Source organism: Gorilla gorilla, chromosome 18 (genome assembly GCF_029281585.2).
Source record: "Gorilla gorilla gorilla isolate KB3781 chromosome 18, NHGRI_mGorGor1-v2.1_pri, whole genome shotgun sequence".
NCBI lineage: Eukaryota > Metazoa > Chordata > Mammalia > Primates > Hominidae > Gorilla > Gorilla gorilla.
In genome coordinates, this window is record NC_073242.2 from 84,793,611 (window position 1) to 84,821,590 (window position 27,980).

The window sequence follows — 27,980 nt, forward strand, 5'->3', positions numbered from 1 at the left end:
CAAAGGTTCCGGGAAGAAAAGAGGTGTGAAGCCCTTCTCACTCTGCTTGGTCTTAGGAGACCTTAGTGAGTCCCAGCGCCCCCACCTGAAGCCCCTGATAGCCTCCTACCCACTACGATGTCGTGAGTCTGTAAATATCAAGTCCATTTTCAGGCTTAAACCTCCCAGTCCAAGGCGCTGCCCTAGAAGACACCTGCTTAGATCTGGCTGAACTTCAGGGGTTCTTCTTTCCCCCTCCCCAGTGCACCCAAGATCCCAAGGCGGGGCAGTTTCTCTCAGAGCTATTGACCAGCCGAAAGGAGAACATTCCTCTCAAGCTTTCTGAAGACTGTCTTTACCTCAGTATTTACACTTCTGCTGACTTGACCAAGAAAAACAGGCTGCTGGTAAGTTGTGGGATCCCTTGGTCAAGGCGTGTCAGTGCCAGTACCCCAGATATTCTAGTGTAGATCAGAAGGGGATGAAGGCAGCTTGGGGAGGGAGCTGCACAGGCCAGGATTGTTTCAGGACCCCAGAGCCTCTACAGGAAACACAGGTTTTCCACACCTCAGTTTCCCCTCATGACATAGGGACTCTGGGGGAGTTTGCTGTGCCTCTTTAATGAACGTCTTAATTGTTCCAAGTTCCCTCATGATAATAGAAGGATGAGAATGATTACTTTTAGTTACTAGATTAAAAATCTGATACCCAGAGTGGGTAAGACATGATTTTCAATAATGTTAGCGGTCGAAGGAACTTAGAGAAAAGCCAACACCCCAACTCTTCCTTTTCAGATAGAGAAACCGAGGCCCAGACAGGGAAAGGGAGGTCACCCAGTAGGATAGTTTTGGCTCAAGTCTTCTGATCTTCAAACTAGTGCTTTTTGACACAGAGTAGGGCATTGAGCTTGTATGTGGCCTTTCTCCAGCACACCAACATCCATCTGGGGTAACTTTCACTGTCCGGGTACGGGTGTTGGGGGTGGAGCCTGGGACAATCCCAGAAGCTCTTCCTTTTGCCTTTGGCCAAATATCTGGGATTTTTTTGTACCTAATTTCCCTCCCTAATTGTGTTGGCAAAGGCTGATGACCCAATGTGTCAGCATTTCCCAAATAAACAAAGGGCAGGAGATGGGGCTGGCTGCCAGCTGCAGGGTTGGGAGTGTCTGCTGGCAAAGAAGGCCACCCCAAGGTGAAAGAGGAAGGGGTGTCAGGTCCAGCCAGTCTCCCAGGGGCACCGTAGCATGGTGCCTAGGAGTGGCGGAGCAGGTCTGCGAACATGGGACTAGAAGTTGGCCCTACATGTGCTTTGTAAGACACAGGAAGTGGGAGAAAGGTTTACTCATTCATTCATTCATTCTTCTATTGTGTACTCAGTGCCCCATATACACAGTTAGACCTGGGGCTTCAGGGAAAGGAGGAACATGAACGCACTCCACACAGCCCCTGCCTTCAAGGATCTTGCCTTCTGTGCGGTAGAGGCATATCCTCCTTTCAGCATGTTATTGGAGGTCAGCACTCGGGCTCAGCCTTCACACAAAGATGAATGCACACTCAATCCCTCCACAGGAGGCAGGCAGGGATTAGAGGTGTGGGAGAAACAGGAGCTCTGGGAACCTGGAGGCAGGAAAACCTCCAGGAATGGCCACAGGTTCTAGAACTACACGTGCTTAGAACAGCACTTCGTACATAGTTTATGTTATGAGTTGTTTTATATTTCATGAATAATATTATTACAATATTATTATTTTAGCCACTCTCACTTCTTCCCCACTATGTGGACTTTTAAAATGCAAGAACCTTGCATTAGGAATTGTACCTACTCTCATCCTTGGGTATTAGCAGAGTCCCTGTCACATAGTAAGTTCTCAGACAGTGTTAGTCCATTGACTGAAGGCATCCTGAAGAGGGTGGGTTTTAGGTTGGGCTCTGCAGGATGGATAGGATCTGGGGATGCAGAGGCATAAAGGAGGCATTTGAGGAAGAGACACCATCACAGGCATGTGTGCTTCTCGAGACAATCATTCATGCACAGAGAAGTTTACTTCACCATGAAAGAGTTAACTGAGATGAAGCTGAGATACAAGGGCTGCCCCATGGGTATGGTGAGTGCATGAACAGTCCAGGCTTGAGGGTGATGGGAGTGAGTTGGAGAACATGAATCCGTAGCGTTTGCTATGCCCGTGATGATTTTCTCAGCATGAAGAGCCTTGCGAGGAGGAGGCACTGGAGACTGGGTAGAAAGAAGGGGCAGTGGGGTGGTGGCTTGGGCCCCAGTTGGGAGAATTATGGAGGAGAGAGACTGCCTTTTGCAACCTTGCTGGGCACTTGTGAACTTTGGGTAACATCCTCCCTCAGTTGTGACCAACAGGCAGGTCACCAAACAAGATGCCCTCTGAGTGCTCCCTGGCCTTGTGTCCTGTAACTAGTATGTTGCTTCCCCCCTGCCCAGGTGATGGTGTGGATCCACAGAGCGGGGCTGATGGTGGGTGCGGCATCAACCTCTGATGGGCAGGTACTGGCAGCCCATGAAAACGTGGTCGTGGTGACCATTCAGCACCGCCTGGGCATCTGGGGATTCTTCAGGTAAGAAATTGGACTCTCCTCACTGCACCTTTGGCCCCCAACATGAGGCTACTAGGACCAGCTCTGGTCATGTCAGCCCTCAGGAGACCTTAGCTAGGTTCCTCATTGTAGCATACAAGCACCTTCATAACTGGACACTACCTACCCTCTCACTCCCCAGCCACACTGGTCCACTTGCCTCTGAGCTTTTGTATGTGGTGTTCCCTCTGCCTGGAATGCTTACTCTACCTAAAGAACTCCTCTTCATCCGGCAAGACCCAGCCCCCAGTTAGCTCCACTGAAAGACTCATCTCCTTTTCATCTGTGCTGCTCCCACACATTGCATTTCTCTGTCATGGCAGCTAGCATGCAGCCCAGCTGTTGAAGGTTGACACATCTGACTTCTCATGGAAAGGAGGGAAGGGGCAGAGTCATACAGGGAGCTCAGGGCATATTGTGGGTGAAGGAATGGGCGCTGCAGAAGGTGGGGTGTGGGAGCATCTGACCCCTTCCTGGAGGAATGTTGGGACCCACTCACCCCATTTTCTGCTTGAAATCTGGCAAGTGTGGGAAGCAAAGATAGAGTCCTCCTCATCAGGTCTCCATGGGGACAGGAGTCAGATCTCCTTCAAGGTGCAATTACTATGATCCTTTTCTTAGTGTGGCCATCCCATCACCCCAATCCCGAGTGAGTGATGCGAGGGCTATGGGAGGGATTCCACTCACTGATGAGACGGCCTAGGGAGATGGAGGATGGGTTCTGGTCTACCCATCAACAAGGCATCCCAGGCCAGTCTTGGCTGTATCACCTTCATCCCTTTCAGCCACAGTCTGTGACTCTGCTCCCCATTACAATAAAGCTGCCTCATGATCTCTCTCCACTTCCTCTCCTCCATGTATCTCCTCCATCCATGCCAGTCAGGTTTCTTCCTGAACACGCCACTCAGCTGGTCTCATCACGGTCATCAATGACCTCTCCCTGCTCTCCACCAAACCTCTCAGGACCTCCCAGCAGCAGCCAATGGCTGCTCAGCTTCTGTGACATGCTTCCTTCCCAGCCCCTTTCCTGGTGCCCCCTCCTCCCTGTCCACAGGCCTCTCTTGTCTCTCTCTCCCTCCCTACTAATTCCCAGTGATCCCAAGGAGCAGCCCAGAGCCCCTGTTTCCAGTCCACCTCACCTTTGAAGCCCTCAGGCGTCACTCACTGCCTTATCCCCGCCCCGGCTGTCTAAAGGGCGCCCTACTCTTCCCAGGGACAAGCTGAATCCTTGACTCCCACTGCCCCTCCCCAACAGAGACCCCCTCCTCCTCTCACCGCACCTCCACTCAGCTGCTGCTGCCACATCCTCCCGTGGGATCAGGAGAAGGCCTTGTGAGCAGCCTGGACTCTCTCTTTTCTCACAACCCTCTTGGCTCCACCTTCAGAATCCACTACTTCGCACCTTCTCCCTGGTTCCTACCCCAGCCAAAGCTCTGTCTCTCACCTTGATTATGATCTTAACACTTACTTTCAGATCTCTGCTGCTTTTATACTGAGGCTGAGTCACACAGTACCAAGTGTGATCACTTAACCCATGCATTGAATCATGCAATGCCTCTGCACAAAACCCTGCAGGGGCTTCCCATGTTCCTTACCATGATAGCCGAAGTTCTTGCCAGGCCCCAGGGCTCTCTAGCTGCACGTCCTGACTCACACTTTCTTTCACTGGGCCCCAGGGCCTTTGCACTTGCCTTTTCTTCTGCCTGGAATTCCTTTCTTTGGATATTTGCAAGGCTCACTGCTCATTGTGCTTGTTTTATGAAGGTCTTTACCTCCAAGACTTCAAATGCCACTGCCTCCAAAAGGCCTTCCCTGGTTGCGATCTGAAATGGCACCCCCTGTCCCACCCCTGTTTTTCCCTTACTCTATTTTCCTCTCCTCAATGCACTTTCACTACCTGACATCATTATATTCTCTTTATGTATCTGTTTATCTGCTTGTGATCTGTAGTGGGAGCTCAGTGTCATCACAGGTTTTGCCCTTTTTGCTCTCAGATGTGCTGTAGCTCATAGGACAGTGTCAGGCATATAGTAGATGCTCAGTAAATAGTTGCCAGTTGAATGAATGCAGAACCATACATCACAACTGTAGCAAGGCAAGGCAGGGTCTCAGAGATGCTGAAGCCCAGCCTTATTCTTTTTTTTATTTTTTTATTTTTTTTATTATACTTAAATTCTAGGGTACGTGTGCACAACGTGCAGGTTTGTTACATATGTATACATGTGCCATGTTGGTGTGCTGCAGCTGATAACTCGTCATTTACATTAGGTATATCTACTAATGCTATCCCTCCTCCCTCCCCCAAACCCACGACAGACCCTGGTGTGTGATGTTCCCCACCCTGTGTCCAACTGTTCTCATTGTTCAATTCCAACCTATGAGTGAGAACATGCGGTGTTTGGTTTTCTATCCTTGCAATAGTTTACTCAGAATGATGGTTTCCAGCTTCATCCATGTTCCTACAAAGGACATGAACTCATTCTTTTTATGGGTGCATAGTATTCCATGGTGTATATGTGCCGCATTTTCTTTTTTTTTAATTATTATTATACTTTAAGTTTTAGGGTACATGTGCACAATGTACAGGTTAGTTACATAAGTATGCATGTGCCATGCTGGTGTGCTGCACCCATTAACTCATCATTTAACATTAGGTATATCTCCTAATGCTGTCCGTCCCCCCTTCCCCCACCCCACAACAGTTCCCAGAGTATGATGTTCCCCTTCCTGTGTCCATGTGTTCTCATTGTTCAATTCCCACCTATAAGTGAGAACATGCGGTGTTTGGTTTTTTGTCCTTGCGATAGTTTACTGAGAATGATGATTTCCAATTTCATCCATGTCCCTACAAAGGACACAAACTCATCATTTTTTACGGCTGCATAGTATTCCATGGTGTATATGGTGCCATATTTTCTTAATCCAGTCTATCGTTGATGGATATTTGGGTTGGTTCCAAGTCTTTGATATTGTGAATAGTGCCACAATAAACATGTGTGCATGTGTCTTTATAGCAGCATATTTTATAATCCTTTGGGTATATACCCAGTAATGGGATGAAGCCCAGCTTTATTCTTTTTTTTTTTTTTTTTGAGATGGAGTCTTGCTCTGTCGCCCAGGCTGGAGTGCAGTGGCGCGATCTTGGCTCACTGCAAGCTCTGCCTCCCAGGTTCATGCCATTCTCCTGCCTCAGCCTCCCGAGTAGCTGAGACTACAGGCACCCACCACCACGCCCAGCTAATTTTTTATATTTTTAGTAGAGATGGGGTTTCACTGTGTTAGCCAGGATGGTCTCGATCTCCTGACCTCATGATCCACCCACCTTGGCGCTTGTTGAGAGCCGCCAGCCACATCTGTTGTCCCGAAGGTCCTGCCATGACATCTCTGCTCCCCACTCTCAACCGGTTCTCTTCCTCACAGCACAGGGGATGAACACAGCCGGGGGAACTGGGGTCACCTGGACCAGCTGGCTGCCCTGCACTGGGTCCAGGACAACATTGCCATCTTCAGAGGAAACCCAGGCTCTGTGACCATCTTTGGAGAGTCATTGGGAGCAGAAAGTGTCTCTGTTCTTGTGAGTCTTCCTTGCACCGGGCCCAACCCCACTGTTGATGTGATGCTGATGAGACCTCTTGGACACCTGTCAATCCAGCTATGCACACCTCTGCTTACAATGCCTGGATTCAGGACTGACCCTACTCACTGTCCAGCATCAGGAAAGCTAAAGACCAAGCTCTTCTTGGCCCCCAGGTAGTTCAGGGCTCAGCTTAGTGTCCCGGGGCCATATGAATCTCCAGTTGCAGCCTGCAATGGTGGCATTCCTCTCTTCTAGCTTGGCTGAGCTCTCTCTCTCTCTCTCTGTCTCTCTCTCTCTCCCACTCATTTTAATATGAAGATTCACTTCCCTTCTCTTGGGAAGTAGGGATAGGCATAAATTATGAGTAAGGGCAGGCAAAGACAAGAGGTGGGCGGAGGTATTGTTTGGCTCAAAGCCAGATCTACATGTGGAGGGGACATGGACACTGAGCATGCTGGGAATTCCTCTGCGGTGGTCTGATGGCTGGTTCATGCCCAAGAAGGAGGCAACAGCCTCTGCGACTGAGAGGCCAGGTGAGCTAGGGCAGGGAGGCCAGAGGAAGGAGGGATGGACCCGGGGATAAGGAGGGATGGGGCAGGGGTTGTGGGACACAGACACAACCTGGGGGTGCGAGGAGTCCTGCTGGGGTGGGGGATTGGGTGCAGGAGACACTGGGGGAGCTGGGATCACAAACCAGATGAGAAGTGCCAGGAGCTGTAGGAAGCCTTCCGCCTGCCTGGAGGTGGGCAGAGGGTCAGCCCACTTCTGGAGTCTTCAATCCTGTGTTGGTTTTGTAGTTGAATACGCAGAGGAAAACATTTTTATACTTTTTAAAGCAGAGAAAAAGGAAAAATACAGATAAGCCCAAGAAAAACAAAAGCCATCTACAATCCCACAACACAGGGATAGTCACTGTGCTCAGTCTGACATGGATTTTTCTAGTCTTCTTTTACATGACTTTATAGCTATCTGTCCATCCATCTATCCATCCATCTACCTATCAATAGATCTATCATCTATTATCAATCTTTGTCTTTTTTATTTACGAAAGTACTTTCCTGAATATTATAATACAACACGAATACTTTACTAAATATTAAATGTTTTCCGTAATAGTATATTTTACAGTTGCACAGTATTCCACGAAAAGAATGAAAAACGATTTATTTGCCCAATCTCATAATATTGGACCCTTGGTTTATGTCCAGTGTGTACCATTGTAAACAGCAGAGACATCCTTAGAAATCTTCGTGTGCCTCCAGGATCATTTTTTTGGATAAGCCCTGAGTAACAGAGATGCTGAATCGAAAGTCGTGGCTAGGAGATGCTAAGCTGCCTTTCCAATACCTTTGTTGGTTAGGCTGGGCTGCCACACACCTCCTGTTATATCCCTGCCCTGTGCCCTGTCCAGATCCCACTTAGGTTCTCTTGGGTGGGAGGTTCTCTTGGGTGGGAGGTGAGCCTGGCAAGCAGGCCAAGTGAGTTTAGTGGCCATCGTGTCTACTGAGCCCAGGATCTCAGGGGAATGGGCCAGAGCAGAGCTGAGGTGGATGTAGTCCGGAAGAGCGAGCGAGTAACTGACCCCACCCCTGAACATGAACTCTCCTCCCCTCCATTCTGCCGCCAGATTTTCTCTCCATTGTCCAAGAATCTCTTCCACCGGGCCATTTCTGAGAGTGGTGTGGCCCTCACTCCTGCTCTGTTGGACGAGGGTGACATCAAGCCCCTGGCTGAGGTAAGTCTCCCCCTCGACGCCCCCACCCCTTGGCTCTGTGCTTCTGAATCCTCAGGGGTCGCTCTTGCCGTGGGTTCTAGCTGATGTTCTCCTAGAACCACTGAAGCCCTACCAGTAGCTGAGCAGGAAGTGTGGGGAGACACCCAACCTCTCAGTTGCACAGCCGGGCAAACTGACACAGGGCTTAGAAGGGATTTTCCAAGGGCAGCAGGTGATCAGGTCAGAGCTGAGACTCCAGCTCAAGGGCCTAGACAGCCAGTACAGTGCCCTGTCTGTGACCATACTCCTCCTACGTGCCAGGACCTGGTGCCGTGTTGGGCAGTGATGGTGTCTTATGTCTCTCAGGGTCTGAGTTCTGTGGACCCACTTGTGGGCTGTAGGCCTGAAGTGGTTCCACACTGAGCACCTGATAACCAGGGATGGTTCCTGGAGAATTCACTCATTGATTCATTTGTTCACACAACAAAACTAGGTGAGTAAGCAAAGGCAAAAAGAAGAGGTGTGCAGAGGTCATTTTTGGCTCAAAGCCAGATGTCCGTGTGGAGGGGACATGGACACTACATGGCCCTATGTGGCTCTGCATTCTAGCCAGACACCTAACACACTCCCCAAGCTTCTGCTATAATGTAGGAAATAGATGAATAGCTACAGAATTTCACAACTAGAAAGTGTCACCTATGACAAGAGCAGTGAAGGTGAGGTACTTGCTGCCACAGCAGAATCTACAGAAAGCATTGAGTCCTAGGGCAGGAAGAGGTTACCAGGGAAGACTTGCTGGAAAAGTGACCAATGAGTCAGGAGCAAGGAACGTCCAGGGAGTAGGAGCAGCACGTGCACATGTCCTGTGGCAGGAAGACGCATCCCAATCACGAGGGAGAGACAGAGACAGGGCCGACGTGGCCAGAGCAGGGAGAGCAGGGGGAGCGTGGCGAGTACTGAGAGTGGGGACATTGGGAGGGGCCACCCTGCACAGGACCGTGGCAAGGATTTTGTCATCATCTGGAGAATGGTTGGAAGCCAAAGGAAGAGGTGATCGATAGGAATCCAGACCTAGGCTGAGGATCACCCACTGGAGCCAGTGGCGTGGAGGAATTTGGTGGCTTTGAGAGCTTGTTTGAGGAAAGCATTCAAACTTAAAGGGCTGGCACATTGGAGGAGAGAAAATGGGGATTCCAAGAATTTTTAGAATTTTTGAGAATATTTTTAGAATTCATTGGTTATAAGGAACAGTTGCCCATTGACCAGACTTAAGTCAAGAAGGAGGATTGGCTAGATGTCGTGGCTCATGTCTGTAATTTCTGAGAGTGATGTGGCCCTCACTCCTGCTCTGGTGGAGAAGGGTGACGTCAAGCCCCTGGCTGAGGTAGGTCTCCCGCTGAATGCCCCCAGCCCCTTGGCTCTGTGCTTCTGAATTCTCAGGGGTCATCCTTGCCATGGGTTCTAGCTGATGTTCTCCTAGAATCACTGAAGCGATTGGGAGGTAGAGGCGGAAGGCTTGCTTGAGTCCAGGAGTTAGAGACCAGCCAGGGCAACAAAGTGAGATCCTGTCTCTACAAAAAGCAAAAAATTAAGCTGGGCATGGTGGTGCAAGACTGTGGGCCCATCTACATGGGAGGCTGAAGTGGGAGGATCACCTGAGCCCAGGAGGTCTACGCTGCAGTGAGCTGTGTTTGCACCACTGCACTCCAGCCTGGGCAACAAAGCAAGACCTTGTCCCAAAATCTTCTTTTTAAAAGGAGAATTTATTTTTCAAGGAAATAGAGATCTGGGAGGATGGGCTTTGTGCAAAAACAGGAAGCAGGAATTACAAAATGATGGGAATCCTAGACTCTTTGTTACTCATGTTCTCTCTCTCTCTTTCTCTCTGTCTGTCTGTCTTTCTCTCTCTCTCTCACCCTCTACTTCTCCCTGTCCCTGTTTGTTTATTCGAGAAACACCCTGGGCATTGATTCTGTCCGAGATCCTGCACGGGGCTCTGGGGGCATGTGCACTTGCCCTGACTCCCCGACCGTGGAGCCTGCCTGCTCTCCCTCTGTGCCCTTCTTTCTGGCTGCACTTTGCTTCCAGTCTGCATGAGCACCCTATCTGCCCCTGAGCTTAAGGACTCTCCTTTGGTTCCAGAAAGTAGTCAGGCTGTCTTTTCTGTTGTGAAAAATGAGTGTTTTTATGTTAGCAGCTCTCCACCCCAATTCCAGGTCACTTAAGAGAGAGGCTCACTGTCCCGTCTTTGCTTCGATGTCCCTGAACTCTTAGGAAAGTAGGAAACCACAGTATGCTGGGCAGACTGACCCCAATGCCTAGGTCAGGCAGAAGGGAGCCTCTCCCTCGGGAGGGCTTTTTAAATTTTTATATTTTTTACATATTTTTAAAGATGAAAAGAGGTTCTTGGTGTATTAATTGTTGTTACTTTGTGGCTTGACTCAGGACAAAAGTGCAGAGACCATTGCCCATGGCCAGATCTGGATCTATGCCTGCATGGCCCTTGAGCTAAGGATGACTTTTTTTAATCATATGAAATTCAAATTTCATTGTCCATAAAGGAAGTTTTCCTCGAACACAGTGACACCCATTCATTTACCTTCTGTCTCTGGCTGTGTTTCATGCCAACAGCAGTCTTGAAGTTGCAGCAGAGACCACATGGCCCACAAAGCCTCAAATATTTACTATTTGGTCTTTGATGGGCACATAGCTGACCTGCGGCCTAAAGAGTCATGTTTGATTACTGCTTGGGACTCTAGTACACAAATGTGCAGGTGGAAACTCCTGGCTGTGCCACAGACGCCTCACTCAGCTGAGAAACCCCATCTATGTCTTGCAAGGGAAGAGACCCTGTTTTTCTTTAGAACTCACCATTAAAGCACATTTGCTACTTTCTGAAGTGGTCCTGTGTGAATCATCTTATTTAGGCCTCCTGCAATTCTGCACATTTTTATTGTGTGGAAGACATGGCACTCTCCCACATGTATTAACTCATGAGGTAGGTGCAGTCATTATTACCATCCATGAGTGGAGAAACCAAGGCCCAAAGAAATCAGGTGGACTGCCTGTGGCCTAATGGCTGGTAAGTGGAGCAGCCAGGATTTGGAAGCAGACAAGTAAATTCAAGATTCCATCATCCCAACCCCGGCTCCACCTCACCTTTCTTGACACATTCAGCTTGAGATGATTATGTCCATTTTAATAGAGATAAGGTAGCAGAGATAAGAGACTGGGTAATTGGCTCATACCACAATTGTGATTAGTAACAGAGGCAACGCTCTGTGGAATCCAGAACCCACACATGTGGGTCTAGAGTTTCTTCTGCTGCCCCCTGCCACTTGTACAAGTCAGGCTTAGTTAGGATAGAACATCTTTTTCCATATTGATGGAGGGAAGGGACTTTGCTCTTGAACTCTGTTGTTGCTTGTGATCTTTGCAGCAAATTGCTAACACTGTTGGGTGTGAAACCACCAACTCAGCTGTCATGGTTCACTGCCGGCGTCAGAAGATGGAAGAGGAGCTCTTGGAGACGACATTGAAAATGGTAGTTTGCCTGTTCCCGTAGCCCAAACCCTGTAAACTTGGCCCCAGACTTCTTCATTTCAGCTGTCCTCTTGCCCTGGGACAGTTACCTGGGACAATTTCTCAAGTCTCAGGAGTCTCAGTATCTGAATGGGGAATCTAATTTGTCCTTTTTAATCATAAAATGGCACAAATGTATAAAAAGAAAGTCAAAAAATAACATGATAAAGAGTTGACCAAATTTACTATTTGACCAAAATTTAATATTTTGCCATTCTTGTTTTCAGATGTATTTTTGAGAAACTAAACATTACACATTCCCCGGGGGACACCATCATGCTGAATTTGGGGGATGGAGATATTAAGCTCAAAGATTTTCAGAAAGATGTCACAAGTTATCTTGGTTGACTTAGAAACTGTCTGTATTAGACCTGGTGGTGGTCCAGTTTTCTAGATTTTCTGAGACTGACTCAGTTGTCATCCTAGGATAGTCATCCATCCACTCAATCAGTAATCCATCTACAATGAACTTCTTATCCATCTATGTGTTCACTAATTCATCCAATTCACTGATATCTTTTTATCAATCTAATATCAATCTGTTCATAACTTTTTATTTACCTATTTTCAATCAATACACCATTCATGCATCATCCAGCCACCATGTATCTTAACTCTATCACCCCATTCCTCCAAAACCAACAATCCAGTTATCACCTATCTGTTAGTTTTCACCCACTATTCATGTATCCATCCAATTCAACTGTACTCCAGCTATTGGCGAAGCCATCCATCCCTCCATTTATCCACCCATCCATCCATGCTAAGTATGTAGGGGTGGGTGTTAGAGGTAGAGAAACAGACATGAAGTGGACGTAGTCCCTGCTCACATACACTTTGCAGGTTGAGTATGGTGGCAGCACAGAGGGGAAGCATTCATTGTAGTCATCAGGGGTGCTTCACAGAGAAGGTGGATGAGCCAAATTTGAGACCAGACAGCGGAATTCGGGAGTTCTTGCCCTTAACTCTGACTCCACCTTATCTTTCTTGAGAAATTCAGCATTGAGATCATTGTGCCCATTTTAATAGAGGTAACAGAGACAGATAAATTTTGTAATTGGCTCATGTCACAGTTCCAGTTAGTCAGAGGCAACACTGTAGGACCCAGAACCCACACCTGTGGGTCTAGAATATCTTCTGCCATTCCTGCTGTCCTCACATATTAGGACTTGGGGACCTTTATGATTGACGGACAGCTGTGGCAGTCTCTCATCACAGGGAAGCCCAGCAGGACAAACACCCAGATGACACAGCACCCAGGGCCATTGGGAACTATTGCCTTTGAGGGAGAAGGGTATGAATTCCAAGCTCATGAGTAGCCTGATCTCTGGAATCCCTCCTTGGACCTGAGGCTACTCCTGGGTCTCAGGTCTGGCTGCTACCACTGGACTCTGCTTGTGTTTACATGGGTTGAGTCCAATGTGGTCTTGGAGCTTAGGTCTTGGTTCAAGCTCTAAATGACCAAAGTGTTCAAGGAATTAAAACACAACTGTTTTCTAATGCCTGGAAGGAGGCAAACATTCCAGCAATTCTGCATGTGGCATCAGAGGACCCAGCTTAAAAGGAAAATCTTGGTAACTTTGGGAAAATCCAGCCCTAAGATCCTGGGACATCCTTCTGAGATTTTCTGAGATCTTGTGGGAGCGCCTCCATGATTACCCACTGCCTCCAGTACACACACATGCAGACACACAGACAAACACACACACATAGACACACACACACAGAGAAACACACACACAGACACACAGAGACACACACACACAGACACACACACAGAGAAACACACAGACACAGACAGAGACACACACAAACACACACACAAACACACACACACACACTTCTGGCTAGTGGGACTACAACCCTTAATGGAGAGACCTGCACTGGTTACTTCCTGTGAACAGGCCAGACACGTGAGCTACAGTGCAGCAATACAATCACTGCAATCTTCATGAACACACACCAAAGAGAAGCATGGGGTAGGGTGAGTTTCAGTGAGTTCTATGAGTCAGAGCTGTGTAATCGGAGATGAGAAAATGCCCCCAAGGTGCCTTGAATGGAAAAAGGAATGTGTTGGAATAACATCCTTGTGTTAACTGAAAAACTCAGGAGTTGACAGTTTCAGGCATGGCTGGATCCAGATGCCTATTGAATGTTATTGAGAATCTACCATTCTCTATCCTTCAGCTTGCACAACTCTGTGTTGACTTCACTCTTCGGCAGATACATCTTCTGGGAAGGTTAAAGACAACAGCACTCTAGAGTTACATCCTATCTTCTTAGAAACCCTCTTTCCAAACAATTCCTACAAAAGTTCTGGGGTAAACTCTATTGGATTGACATGGATGTATACTTATCCCTGAACTAATACCTGCAATCAGGGAAATGGAGCACCCCAGGTCACATACAGATGCCTGAATTCATGGAGTGATGGGGAAAGAAAGAGATCCCTGAAAAAGAATGGGGGTGTTCTTCCCTGGGGAACAGGAAGGGGAGAGGGATGGGGGACAAGGCAGGCTCCAAAAGCAGGTGTCCTATCCAGAGCTCTAGCAATGCTGGCTCAGAGTTCCTGGCCCATCCTTCCCATGCCAGTGCCCACTCTTTCGTTCTACACCTTCACCCTGTGCTCAGGCCCAGCAGAGCCAGAGTCCTGCCACTTCCTCTGGGCCCAGCCAGCTCGGCACCAGGAGGGAGAACCTGACACCTCTGTTGCCCCACTCACCCAGCTCAGTGTTCTCCTGGGAAGCCTCTTACCCACATCCTCTGCCTTTGTCTTCACAGAATTTCTTAACTCTGGACTTACATGGAGACCCCAGAGAGGTAAGGACATTTTGTTTCTTGATTGCAGGTTTTGAGTCTTAGCACCTTTAAGCTCCAATTAACTATGAGTGAAAGAATCCTCTCTCGGGTAATTATAGTAACTCCTGTGTGCTTGATGCTGAGGCCCAGAGAGGGGCAGTGACTCACCTGGGTAACACAGCCAGGAAGACTAGTGGCTGGCCTGGAACCCATTTTCATGACTCCCAGTCCAGTGCTCCCAGGCATCACCTCTGTGTGCCCTGGGCTCTGCCCACTCCCCTGCTTTTTTACATTTTCTGCTCCCCAAAATGGCACTATGGGAGGAGGTTGAACCAGAACGTTCCACTATTGGGAGGCAGAGATAACAGGGATGATTAGCCACGGAGAGGGGAAGCCTGAATCTCAGTCCAAGGACACTCAACTCCTCCCAGCACACAGGAGTCTCCAACAATATCCTCCTGATCTCCTCACCCCCACCCCCACCTCCCAATGGGTTGACAGTTTCTGGTGACATCACCTCTGACGAATCTTACAATCCTGTCCTCTCTGCTGCCTCCGTGGAGGTCACAGCACTCTCCTAAATGGTCATAGGCGGAGTACACGAGATTCATCCAGCAAAGACTTAATAAACACTTCCTGTATGCCAGGACTTGTTTAGGAGCTGGTGATATAGGAGTAAAACAAGAAAGACTCCCTGCCCTCTTGGGACCTTCCATTACAGTGCAGGTAGAGTGCAATAAAAAAGCAAATCTAGTATGTATTCTGTTGGATGGTGTGCAGCATTAGGGGTAGAATTTGCAGGTGGTTTCAATTTAAGTAGCAGGATCAGGGAATGGCTCAATGAGAAGGTGGCATTTGAGCCAAGCTCTGGAGGAGGCAGGAAGCCAGCTATCAGGAAACCTGGGGAAGCCTATTCCAGGCAGAGGGAAGAGCCACTGCAAAGACCCCGACGGAATTGGCAGGTCCAGCTGGAGAGGATGGAGTGTGGGGACAGACTGGCTTGAGGCTAAAGAGGTAATGGGAAGTGGGAGAGGGATCATTTAAAGTAGTTGCATTTGGATTCTGAGCAAGATGGGAAGCCTTTGGAGGTTTTGAATAGAGGAGTCACATGATCTTAGATTTCACAAAGGACTCTGCCCCTGGTGATCAAATAGACTGTAGGAAACGGGCAGAGTGGATGCAGTTGACCAGCTGGGGGGCCACTGCATTGCCATAATCCAGGCAACGGCTCCTGGTTGCTTAAGGCTGTAGTAGTGGGGATGGGAGGAATGGTTGGAGTCTGGATATCTTTGAAGGAATAGCTGAGAGGATTCGCTGATGGACAGGATGCTAGGGGTAAGAAAGGGAGAGGAGTGGAGGATGTCCTGAGTTTTCGGGCAGAAGCAAGGTCATACCCACACAGGGCAGCCACTTGAAAACTCTAAGTGGACAACAATCACTTGTCATTGTTGCTGATGGCAGTCTTCCCACTTGGCTGCCACCCAACTGGGGCAATCCTGTCTCTCTCCTCAACTTTTATCCTTTTCTACTTCACATTCTCTCCCCAATTCCATGTCTCATGGTGCAGCCAGATTGGCCTTCCTTAACAGAGTTAGAGCGCGTCACCCCCACTTCTTAAAAGCCTGACCTTCCTTATGAAACAAATTCCCTTCCCTCCATGCAGTTAGTCCTTCAAAACACACCTGCGTGCGCACTATGTGCCAGACTGTACAGAAGGTAGGCTCTGCACCTGTCCCTCCCTCTAGAACCTGCCCCACGATAATTCTCCAAGCCCAGAACTCCTGGGTGTTTCTGGAATTTACCCTGCATAGTGATATCTGTGTCCCTTTGCTCATGTGGTTCCCGCTCTTTAGAAATTCTCACTCCTTTCCTCACTTGTCAATATCAGTCACTGCCCAGAGCCCACTGCAGGCGGGCAGCACCTCTTCCACGTAGTCTGCCCTGCATCTTCCTTCCAGAGGGGCGGCTCCTCTTGCTGGCCTCCCACAGCAGCCCTGCCTGAACTGCACAGCCTCTCAAGGAGGTCGGACTTGCACTCCAATCCTGTTCCATATTGTCAGCCATATTGGATTAGGATCTGCACCTTGTCCAGCTGGGTCTGGTCCACTTCACAGAACATTTCCCCCAGGCAGCCCGAACTAGCTCGTCATTCATTGGCTTTTGTAAAGCAGAACAAAGGTCCCGGAAGCCATAGGGTCTCAAAAAAAGCTAGGAATTGTCCAGTTGCATCTGATATCTGGGAGGGAAATACAGCCCATAGGGCATGGAGCTGGGAAGATGGCACAGAGGACTGGGGTCTATGAGAGGGACCCACAACAACCTTGCTAACAAGTAATACCTAACATTTATTCAGCTCTTCCAGACACCAAGTGCTGCGCTAAGTATTCTGCATGTATTCAGCCATTTAATCCTCACAATAACGCACCTCTTAGATGAGAAAAATGAGGCCCAAACAGATGAAACTCCCAGCCAGTAAGTAGCAGAGCCAGGCTTCAGATCCAGTTAATCTGGTTTCAAAGTCCATGCTCTGTTTCAACTGTACCCAGAACCAGCTGCCCTGATGGCAACACATGAATCAGGCTCTCTCTAATCTGTGACCATATAAAAATTATTCATCAAAGGTAAAACCTAAAATTAGGACATGGATCAATATACTGTGAGTTCATCACTGATTCTTTTATTCATGATTTTCTCTCTAGTAGGGAATCCCGTCCTAGTCTAGGCTCCTTGAGTGATGAGGGTTCCGTACCTCCTCAAAGCCACCCATGGATCAATAACAGCTCTCATTTAAATACAGATAGATAGCACAATCTCTCCTCATTAATCAAGGATTCTGCGTTTATAAATTCACCTGCTTCCTAAAATGTCCTTATAACCCCAAATCGATACTGGTGGCACTTTCATGGTCACACACAGGCAGGCACAGAGCAGGGGAAGCTGGATTTGCATGATGGGCTCATTCCATCTGAGATCCGGCAAGGCAACCTTTGTCTTCTTGTTTCATCTCTCATGCTAACAAGTGTCCTCTTCATGGTCAATTTTGTGCCATGTGTTCTGCATTTTTGTGCTTTTTGTGGTGATGTCACTGTTCAGAGTTGCCCCCAAGAGTAGCGCTGCTGTCTAGCGTTCCTCAGCTAAGCAGGCTGTGCTGTGCCTTACCGGGAAGGCGCCTGTGTGAGATAAGCTAGGGCAGTGCTGCTGGCCATGCATTCGGTGTTGAAAAATCCACAAAACTGCACATCCAGGAAAAGGAGGAGGAAATTGGCCAGTTCATACATGAGGCTGTGATGGGAAGTGCTAAAGTAACACCTACTGTGTGTGATGCAGCTGTGGAAAGATGGAAAAGCAACTGCATTGGGAGATTCATGAGATGATGAAGGAATTTTTAAAAAGCAGGATGGACAGCACTGTTGTGAGGTTGAAAACAGGAAATTTACACTCATCTTACCCAGGGTCAAAAAATGGGAAGGCCTTTTCAGCTGGTGTTTTATTAAAAGTAATCCTACTTATAATTAATTCTTTGTAAGACTTATGTATTATATAAAGTGTCTTTCAACAGAAACCCACACATAAAAGAAGGTTGATGAAAATGTTGTGGCCAGAGGTTTGCAAGGACCTAACCCAGTGTTTCCCCTTTGAGTGATGACTCTGTATTCTCTAATTCAGCACTTGTGGGAGCTTTATCGGAAGCAACTGCTGGAACTACCGAAAATCAACTGTGGACAGAGAGAGGGAAATGCATGTACTTCAAATTGAAATATATAGACATGTAATTTTATATAGATAATATATGTATTTCAATCTGAGTGAAGATTTCTTCCTCTCCTCGTCACCTGACCAGTGTCAGCCTCTGCCTGAAGTTCTGTCCCTGAGTCACACATCTATCCTCCTTAGTTAGGACCCTGTGTGTGCATAGCCATGGCCCAAAGTCACGCCGGTCTAGGGTGCTGGTCTCACCCTCGGACAGGCAGAGTTGGGGACATGGTTGTGACCTAGGGTGGGAATCACAGGCACTGTGCTGCTCTCTCCCCCAGAGTTACCCCCACACACCCACGGTGATTGATGGAGTGGTGCTGCCAAAAACACCCGAGGAGCTTCAAGCTGAAAGGAAGTTCCACACTGTCCCCTACATCGTCGGATTTAACAGGAAGGAATTTGGCTGGTTTCTTCCAACGGTGAGAAGGTGCAGGCCTCTTAGAGGGACTCACTCACCCCCATCAGCCCTCCCATCTCTGGTCCCAGGAGTGCTTCCCTCTCCAAGCACCGCGCTGAGTCCTGGGCAGCTGTTCCCTTCAGCAGGAGTTAACATTTCCATGGAAACCTTCTCCAGGAAGGCACAGTTGTCACCAGGATATCAGGGCCCTGGGATCCCCTCTCCCCAGACTCTCTGATTGTCTTCCTATTGAAGAATCCTGAAGTGTCTGTGCTGGGAGGGCCAGTAGAGAAAATAACTGTGCAGATGGGAAAACTGAGGGGGCCTACGAGGGGAAAGGAGTTGAGGAGTCCGGAGAGGCAGTCGGGGGCTTCCTGGCTTCCCACTTTGGGCTGGGTATGCGTAGTTCCCCCATAAATCACTCATGCTCTTCATCACCTCATTGAAAAGATCCAAAAAAAGTGGCTTCTTTTGATTTCCCATTGACTTCTAGGGAACAGTAGACACCAGGGTCTACTTGAGGGATAATGGTCAGAGGAGGGTGAGGATGGAAAAGTCACCTAATCGGGTGCTATGCTCAATACCTGGTGACAAAATAATCCATACAGCAAACTCCAGAGACACAATTTACCCATGTAACAAACCTGCACCTGTACCCCCAACCCTAAAATAAAAATTGGGAATAAAAAGTGGAAGAAAGAAAGATTGACTTCTAAAATTGAAAAAGCATTCTCCTTCCAGTCGAGGACACACAAAGCTGACCATGATTAAAGCAGTAGGACAGAATTTATTCAGTAACACAATTGCACAGAGGAAAGAAGAGTCCAGTATGGATTGGACTCAAATCCCCAAAAGTAACCCCTGGCGCTGTTTTAAAGGCTGAGTGTGCAAAAGGATAGGCACTGTGGGCTATGGAGAGGGACTTGGTCCATGTGACTAGACCGCCTGGATGTCTTCATCCTGGCTCACCTGAAGCAGAAACAAACTTCTCTTATCATCAGGACAGGAAGCCATGCATTAGACTGCAGGAAGGACCCACTGAAGTCAGGCTCTACTCTTTCCACAAGGACTGGGAAGATCAGGAGTGAGCTCCCTGAATGTTTGCATTGCAAAGAGAAGGCTCTCAGGCCCTCAAGGAAATGGGGTTGGGTGGTAAATTCCATCCCAAAGAGCAGAGAAAGTGTTTATCATTGCAGGCTTCTAAAGTAACTGCTCTAGTTGGGTTCAGGGGCCTGTCTGCTTCTCTCCAGGTTTTGGCTGGAGCAGAGTAAATTGTTCTGGCAGAGTTGAGCCTTCCCAGGCAGGTATGTTAAGGATACTGGAGTCATTCTAGGGACACAGCCTTAAGCTGCTAGAAGCAATGCTAGAATTTGGTCAAGTCTCTGAGTGCAGAGATTTGGGCACAGTTGTTTTGTGACAAGAGATATGAAGTTCGCCCCTCAGAAGGATTTCAGAGGTTATACCAAAGACCAAAGCCATGAAGGCAGGCTCTAAGGCTTTCAGTGTCATCTGTGACAGGTGGGGGTACTAGGGAGGTCTACATCCTCTTCCCCAGAGCCCTCTATTCCACACTGGCTTGGCAGACACCTTCCCTCTCCATGTCACTGACCACTGTAGGGATCCCAGCCTGACACACACACAAAACACACACACACACACACACACACACACACACACACACACTGCAAAACACTGTCACAGTTTCTCCACATTTTTTTTTTTTGTAATCTTTGCAATGCTTGAGTTTCTGGATATAAGCCCATTTGATTCATTGATTTTGCCCATTTCAGTAAAAACCCATGCCCTTAAAAGCCCAAAATATTGGAGGACTTTCAGTCTGCATTGGTTTGGTTGGTTCGTCAGTTTGTTTCTTCTCGTTAATTCCCAATGATTCATAAATGCTTAGCTGTTTTTTTTTTTTTTTAACAGTTGATGAGCTATCCACTCTCCGAAGGGAAACTGGACCAGAAGACAGCCATGTCACTCTTGTGGAAGTCCTATCCCTTTGTGGTAAGAGTCTAGGAATCATGGGAATTGGCTAGGACCCACAGAGGGACAAGGATTGCCCAAATTATAGAGCAATTAAATGGCAGAATGAAGACTGGGGCCTCAGGGTTTCCCCCATCTTTCCACCTTTCCCACTTTGCTTTCCACCCTAGCGGGGAGTTGCACAGGGCTTGTGGGATTCACCATTGAGGCAGCCCTTCTTGGTGGGCTGGAGAAGCTACATCGCTCACCGGGGGTGGTTGTCACTTTGTTGATCTATTTTAGCTCATTCCTAAGGAATTGATTCCAGAAGCCATTGAGGAGTACTTCGGAGGAACAGACGACCCTGTCAAAAAGAAAGACCTGTTCCTGGACTTAATGGGGGACGTGCTGTTCGGTGTCCCATCTGTGACTGTGGCCCGGAACCACAGAGGTGAGTCCTAGAGTTCGAAAAGGGGAGGGATATGGGCCCCACCAGCTTCTGTATCTGACTCACCTACCTCCCAGCATAGACAGATGTGGAAACAGCCAAGGGTCAGGCCTCAAAAGCTGATTCCATATGGCGTAGAGTGAGATGCTGTCTTATTTTGGCTTATGCCAGTAGCAGACTGTGAGAAAAAACATCCAGAGGCAAGTGGTTTTTTAAGGTGATGATCCCAGATAACAGCAGTAGGGTGGTGGGGAAGTGAGAGAGGAAAGAGATGGAATCCAATCCATGATGCCGTGACAAGGGAGTATCCTCTGTGGACAACTGGAGCTGGGAAACTCAAGGAAACACTGAGAATACAGCACTCAGGGGCCTCCCATCTGAGCACCAAGGGATCCAGGGTATTTATCCACCAGCTTCCACTTGTCATTGTTTGAAGGCTCTTGCAAGGAGTTGTTTATTCCCTGTGACTTTGACCTGCTGCACATAAGGGCAGAGTAGTCTCTTGTTACCAGACAAAGGCCTCAGGCCGGGAGCTGCAGATGCTGGAGGTGGAAGTCAGGCTGGCATGCCCAGGAAGAGGGGATATGGGTGAGACACTGACAGCATCTGCTGCAAGGGCTCCATGCCTGGAGTTATCATGGGACATAGGGCTGCTGTAGGACAAATATTGAAAGATGAGTCTTGGAAGGTTTTTAAGGTCCAAGTTGGCTGCAAACAAGCTTGTTAAGCATTGGAGCTGGAAGAACAGTGGGAGCCCTGCACAGGATCCAGAGGATTGTCCAGGACCAAGAAGGCCAAAAGTAAGAGCTGTGGTGGATGTCGGGGAGGTGGTCTGAAGAATGGCAATGTCTGAGCCTGGCTTTTGTCTATCTCGGTGTGTGCAGGAACATGCGAGCACAGGGCAAGGACAGGGTCTATGCGGGACCTTCTACCACTGACCCAAGGCTGTGTGGGTGGGGCATGAGGTTAGGGATGTGTGGGCTTACCTCTAGAGGAGTGTCCTCTCCTGGGTGCCAACTAGAGGAGGCTCACAGGACTCCTCTTTTTCTTCCAGCTCTCATTCGCCTAGTCTGCAAGCCAGGAAATGTCCTCTCTCTAACCATGCTGGAAGGGTTTTTAAATTTGGAACTTCATAAGCTAAAGCTAAAGCTATAGCTAAAGCTGAAGTAGCAGGTGCCCAGACACACCTTTGCACAGGAAGGGGCAGGTGCTCATAACTCTCACTTCTTCACAAAGTCCTGATAAATCCCTATAACCAGGACCACTGGAGTTGAATCAGTTCTGTCTTAAACTTGGCTTTGCCCCATGCTCTGCATCTGATCTATATATAGTGTTCCCATCTCCATCTTCCAATGGTTTGAGCAATACTGAACCTCTGTTTTTCATCTGATTTCCCATAACTTTGAGTTCAGGGTTTTTTGTGGTTGTTGTTGTTGTTTGCCAGGTCTACACAGATCTTATCAACTTTCACTTATTGTTGTGTCTCACTCTTTTTGATAAAAACAACATTTCTGAACATAAAGTTAATATGTTAAAGTTAATATGCAGAAAGTTTCAAAAATATGGAGCCACGTAAAGAAGAAACTACATATCACTCCTATTTCCCCCACCTGGAGGCAAGTGGTATAAATTTTTTTGTACTTTCTTCTAAAGAATTTCCATGTCCTATGTAGTTTAAAAATCAATTTTATATTTCGCTTTTGTTCATAGAACACTATGTTTTGAGGATTTTCTCAATGTTGATACAAACTCATCAAAGCATTCCTTATTCCATGAAATGGCTGTATTAAATAGACTTTAATATTCCTATCCTGTTAGATGTTTAGCCTGGCTGCTCACATTCTGATGCTACAATAACATTGGGCTCAGCCTAATGTTTATATGTCTCTAACCACATGTCTAATAATTTTCTTGGGATTCTTTTTAGAAGTGAATAACTAGGCTGGACCAAAGAAATATTTTTGAACTCTTGGCAAATAACGCAAATTTGCATTCCAGTGCATAAGAACGTGGATTTCTTAATTTACTTTCTCATTTTGGATACCAAGGTTAAAAGTTAATGCTGCCAATTTGCCCCACCAAAAAGAGCACATCACCCTGTTTTCTTTTGCATGTCTTTCATGACATGTCTTTCATTGTCTCTGCTTCTCTTCTTGTGCCCATTTGTCATTGCCCAAAACTGTGCCCTACTTTCCTCTGAAGACTTGTGTTGTTACTGTAGGAATTCTATGAATATCAATCGCTTTAGCCAAAAAGGTTTGACAAAGTACGTTTTGGGCAGCATGCTGCCTATAATAAGTTTTACCATTCACAAAACTCTTTCCTCTATAGTTGGCTCTGAGTTCCTTTGGAAAATGTTTGAATGGCAAAGGCAAGGTCAAACCCTCCTTTTAGCAAGTTTTGCTTGACCTTGGAGCAGCCATTTAACAGGTGGATTACAGAGCCACAGAAGGATGGCATCTTCCCAAGCACGCTTCCTGCTGAGCCGAGGGTGCAGTGCAGGAGGCTGACAAAGATGAGTGAATAGATTCTTCTTCATTCTCAAATTGAAATGACATGTGCGGGTGGGGCATGAGGTTAGGGATGCGTGAGCTCCTGTTATTAAATCCTTTTGTGGCTGAATATTTAAGGATGTTAAGAAATGATGGCTGGAGGTGGTGGCTCATACTTACACTCTCAGCACTTTGGGAGACTAAAGTGGGAGGATTGTGAGAGCCTAGGATTTCAAGATCAGCCTGGGCAACATAGTGAGATCCTGTCTCTACAACAAAATTGTTTTCAAAAAGTGATGATACTATATTACAAAATAACATATATAATATCATCCCAAGTTTATATACATAAAAGAGAGATATGTTAAAATAAAAAAAGAAGTGTTCTCTGTGGTAGAGTTATGAGTGATGTTTTAAATTTGATTTTTAAAATGGAATTTCAAAATGATTTTTAAATTACATAGGAGGTGGAAAATTCAAAGTGCTGAGGCACAGGACCAGGCGGCCCACGAGGTAGCCCTGAAGGGGCAGTGATTTGTGGCTCCAAAGAGCCAATCATTGGGAAACTGGCATCTTCTTGGGGCTGGGACAGGAGAGCTTTGTTGGTGGGAGAAGAGGGCAGAGCAGAAGGAGAGAGGGCAGGGGAGAGGCAAGGTCACCCTTGCTCAGCCCCTTCTTTTCTCTGCCAGGACTTTACTGCCTTAACACCATAACACTCCCAGGCCAGGCAGGCAGCAAGACACATGGAGACAGTGAGATATAAAGCAGTGAGTGCCGCAGATTCTTGAGACACAAGAGGCAGATTGTTCCCTCTCTGCATATGTTTGTATTTAAATAGCCTCATGTTCAGACAAGCAACTTGGATTTGCTTCAGTCTTCTCAGGATGGGTGAGAAAAACACTGGAAATGCTCAAAACGAGGCAGAACAGAAGACACCTGTCAGGGTGGAGGTGGGGTCCAAGTGAATGAAGTCTGTTATCAATGAATTACATCCAGTGTAACCAGATGTAGAGAGATTGTCTTGTGTGAGAATGTACCAGGAGGCAAAGGGGTTTATGAGGCAGAGTCAGTGTCCCTGCACCGGCAGTTATTTTAAATGAATTGACCCAGGGTTTCCACATTCATTCATTAAACATTTGTTCATTGAACAAATATCTGGCTCTAATTCCAGTTCCACCTCTACCAGCTATGCAGCCCGGAGCATGTCGCTGAGCTTTCCTGTGACTCTGTTTCTCTACTGTGCTGACAGTCAGTGGTTTCCTGCAGAGCTGGAGACCTTGGTAGCCTCCAGGTGTGTGTCTGGCAAGATGAACTGTGCATGAATCCTTGTCTTCTCAGATGCTGGAGCACCCACCTACATGTATGAGTTTCAGTACCGTCCAAGCTTCTCATCAGACATGAAACCCAAGACGGTGATAGGAGACCACGGGGATGAGCTCTTCTCTGTCTTTGGGGCCCCATTTTTAAAAGGTAATGGCTCCTTGCTCTCCATGAGCTTGGAGTTAGGAGATCTGGGTTTCAGTCTTGGTGTGGTGGCTTTCAGCAAGTTTCTTCTCTCCTGGTCTTAGTTTACTAATTCTCTGTAACAGGGTTGAATGTCACTGGGTTGTCCCCCAGCTTCCTCCCACTCTAACACATGTGAGGCGCGATGTGTATTCATGTGCTCTCTGCACAGCCACTCAGAATCCTGCTCTGTGACATCAACAAGACGGGTGTGTGTGGGGGGGTCTCCTGAAGGATTCACTATACAGGGTTGAATGTCATTGGGTTGTCCCCCAGCTTCCTCTTCCTCCTGCTCTAATACACTTGACAGGGGATGTGTATCCATGTACCCTCTGCACAGAAACTCAGAATCCTGGCCTGTGACATCAACAAGACAGGTGGGGGGGGGTGTCTCCTGCAGGATTCAGTATGACAGAGTTAAATGTCATCGGGTTGTCCCCCGCCTCCTCCCGCTCTAACATACCTGAGGGAGGATGTGTATTCGTGTACCCTCTGCACAGGCATTCAGAATCCTGTTCTGTGACATCAACAAGACAGGTGGCTGGGGGGTCTCCTGCACGATACACTATGACAGGGTTGAATGTCATTGGGTTGTCCCCTAGCTTCCTCCTGCTCTAATACACCTTAGGGAGGATGTGCATCCATGTACCCTCTGCCACAGACACTCAGAATCCTGGGCTATGTCATCAACAAGACAGGTGGTGGGACACATGCAGGGGTGCTCTAGGTTGAGAAGCCACCAATCAATTTCCCTCTCCCAGGAGCGCTGAGAATGTGAGTGAGGGTGAGATTAGAGTTGGTGTTAACCCTGAGTCAGGTCTAATGTGTGTCGGTTTGTCTTTCTGTCTGTCTCTAACAAAAACTCATAAACCTTTACATTTAATACATTTAATAATTGTTAGTTTAGAAATCACAGGATTATGAATTTGGAATAGGAGAAGAGACTTTATTTTTGATATGGTTTATAGTCAGCAGGATTCACTGTGACAGGGTTGAATGTCATTGGCTTGTCCCCCCAGTTTCCTCCTACTCTAACACACATGAGGGAGGATGTATATCATGTGCCCTCTGCCACCAACACTCAGAATCCTGGCCTGTGTCATCAACAAGATAGGCGGAGGGATACATGCAGGGCCCTGCTCTAGGTTGAGAAACCACCAATCAATTTCCTTCTCCCAGAAGTGCTGAGAATGTGAGTGAGGATGAGATTAGAATTGGTGTTAACCCTGAGTCAGGTCTAATGTGTGTCGGTTTGTGTTTCTGCCTTTATGTCTCTAACAAAACCTCATAAACCTTTAAATTTAATATAATTAATAATTGTTAATTTAGAAATCATAGGATGTATGAATTTGACATGGGAGAGAAGACTTTATTTTTGATACGGTTTATAGTCAGCAAAGTTGCTATCCCTCAAGCTGGGAAGGTGCCTCTGGCCAAGCCCAGTAACAGGCTCATCGAACGAGGAGGGGTTGGGTAGAAGCTTTATATGAACAGATTGGCTAAACATACATGTTCAACACGTTTCTGGGGTCCCCTTAGCCCAGAGAGGGTCTGTTCAGTGAGTTGGGGGTGTTAGGATTTTATTTTTAGTTTACATTTTACAATATTTTAAAAAATCCTTTCACGATGTCTTCTAAGCCTTAACTCTCAGCTGTTACAGATCACATGAGACTCACCCCATGGCTGCTCAGGACGCACCATCGCCACTGGGCATGTCCCAATTATGCACCCTTAGGAGGCTTGAGTTCCGTTATATTTCAGAATGTGAATTGCGGGTGTGTGCAAGAGAGGGAGAAAAGACACAAGACAGAGCAACCCTGGGAGGTGGGACAAGCACATGGAATGATGTATCCCCATTGCTGAGCCCTAGGTCAGCCATACTCAAAGGTAAAGTACACACAAATCCACCGGGATCTTCTAAATGTGCAGACCTCAGCTCAGTGGGTGTGGAGCATGCGCCAAGACTATGTTTCTAGCAGGTTTGCACGTGAAGTTGACAATGCAGGTCCGCGGACCACACTTTGAGTAACATAGGCTTTTTTTCTTCCCCACAGAGGGTGCCTCAGAAGAGGAGATCAGACTTAGCAAGATGGTGATGAAATTCTGGGCCAACTTTGCTCGCAATGGGTGAGGCTCTTGGCAAAGACACAGCATGGCTGGTGAGGGTGGGGGGCGGGGCATGCCTACTGGGAAGGGACAGCTTCTAAGGTTCTAGCGATCAAACTTCTGACCCTGTGACCATAGCACTCTGACAATGAGAGCTCTCTACAAATGGAGAGGCCGTCCCCGGAGATAGTGAACTCCCCGTCTCTGGAGATATACAAGCCTCTTGACAGAGATAACTTGGGCGTCCTCACACATCTCTGAAGATTGTTGGGAACATACAGCAGCTTTGGGGCAATTCTATTTGATTTTGTTTCCAGAAACCCCAATGGGGAAGGGCTGCCCCACTGGCCAGAGTACAACCAGGAGGAAGGGTACCTGCAGATTGGTGCTAACACCCAGACAGCCCTTCAGAAGCTGAAGGACAAGGAAGTAGCTTTCTGGACCAAACTCTTTGCCAAGAAGGCAGTGGAGAAGCCACCCCAGATAGAACACATTGCGCTGTGAACGGAAGGTCCATCCAGCCTCGGGAACCTGGAGGAGCCAAGACTGGGGTCTTTTGCAAAAGGGATTGCAGGTTCAGAAGGCATCTTACCATAGTTGGGGAATTGTCTGGTGGTGGGGGGTAGGGGGCAGGGGGCTGAGGTCATGAAGGACCAAGTTTTTTATTTGTGACCTCAGCTTTGGCAATAAAAGATCTTTTGAAAGCCAAATCACTGCTTGTGTCTTGTACTGGAGATTAATCCATCCTCCACAGAGACAGAACGATGATGAAAGAGGCAATGTGAGAAGGAAGGTGGCTTTGCTGGGGATGGCCTGGCCTCAGGACGAGTACAGTCCAGAGGGCTGGGTCATGGACAGTGCTCAGGGGAGCTCTGGGCCTACTGCATGTTTCTGAGCTCCCAAGAATTTCCAACAATAGGATTTAGGATTGCCAGAGTGCAGCATCCCTATCCTCCATTTGGATCTGCCTATGGAAATGGAAGTGGCCCAGGCTGAGAATTTGCCTGGATCAGGCAAGAGAGAGAGGTGCCAAGGTGATCCCGTGGCACTGTTGGA

General features: G+C 47.7%; 1 protein-coding gene across 1 annotated transcript; it reads left to right on the forward strand.

Moving 5' to 3' along the window:
• The first annotated feature begins 258 nt into the window (after window positions 1-258).
• LOC109023710 (liver carboxylesterase 1-like) lies at window positions 259-27,534 on the forward strand. The gene is made up of 12 exons (XM_031002870.3): window positions 259-386; window positions 2,431-2,564; window positions 6,003-6,156; window positions 7,787-7,894; window positions 11,313-11,417; window positions 14,237-14,275; window positions 18,289-18,429; window positions 20,337-20,417; window positions 20,679-20,826; window positions 24,654-24,785; window positions 26,873-26,945; window positions 27,242-27,534. The coding sequence occupies exons 2-12, from the start codon at window positions 2,434-2,436 to the stop codon at window positions 27,426-27,428; spliced, it is 1,299 nt and encodes a 432-aa protein (XP_030858730.2). The 5' UTR covers window positions 259-386; window positions 2,431-2,433; the 3' UTR covers window positions 27,429-27,534.
• The last annotated feature ends 446 nt before the right edge of the window (window positions 27,535-27,980 follow it).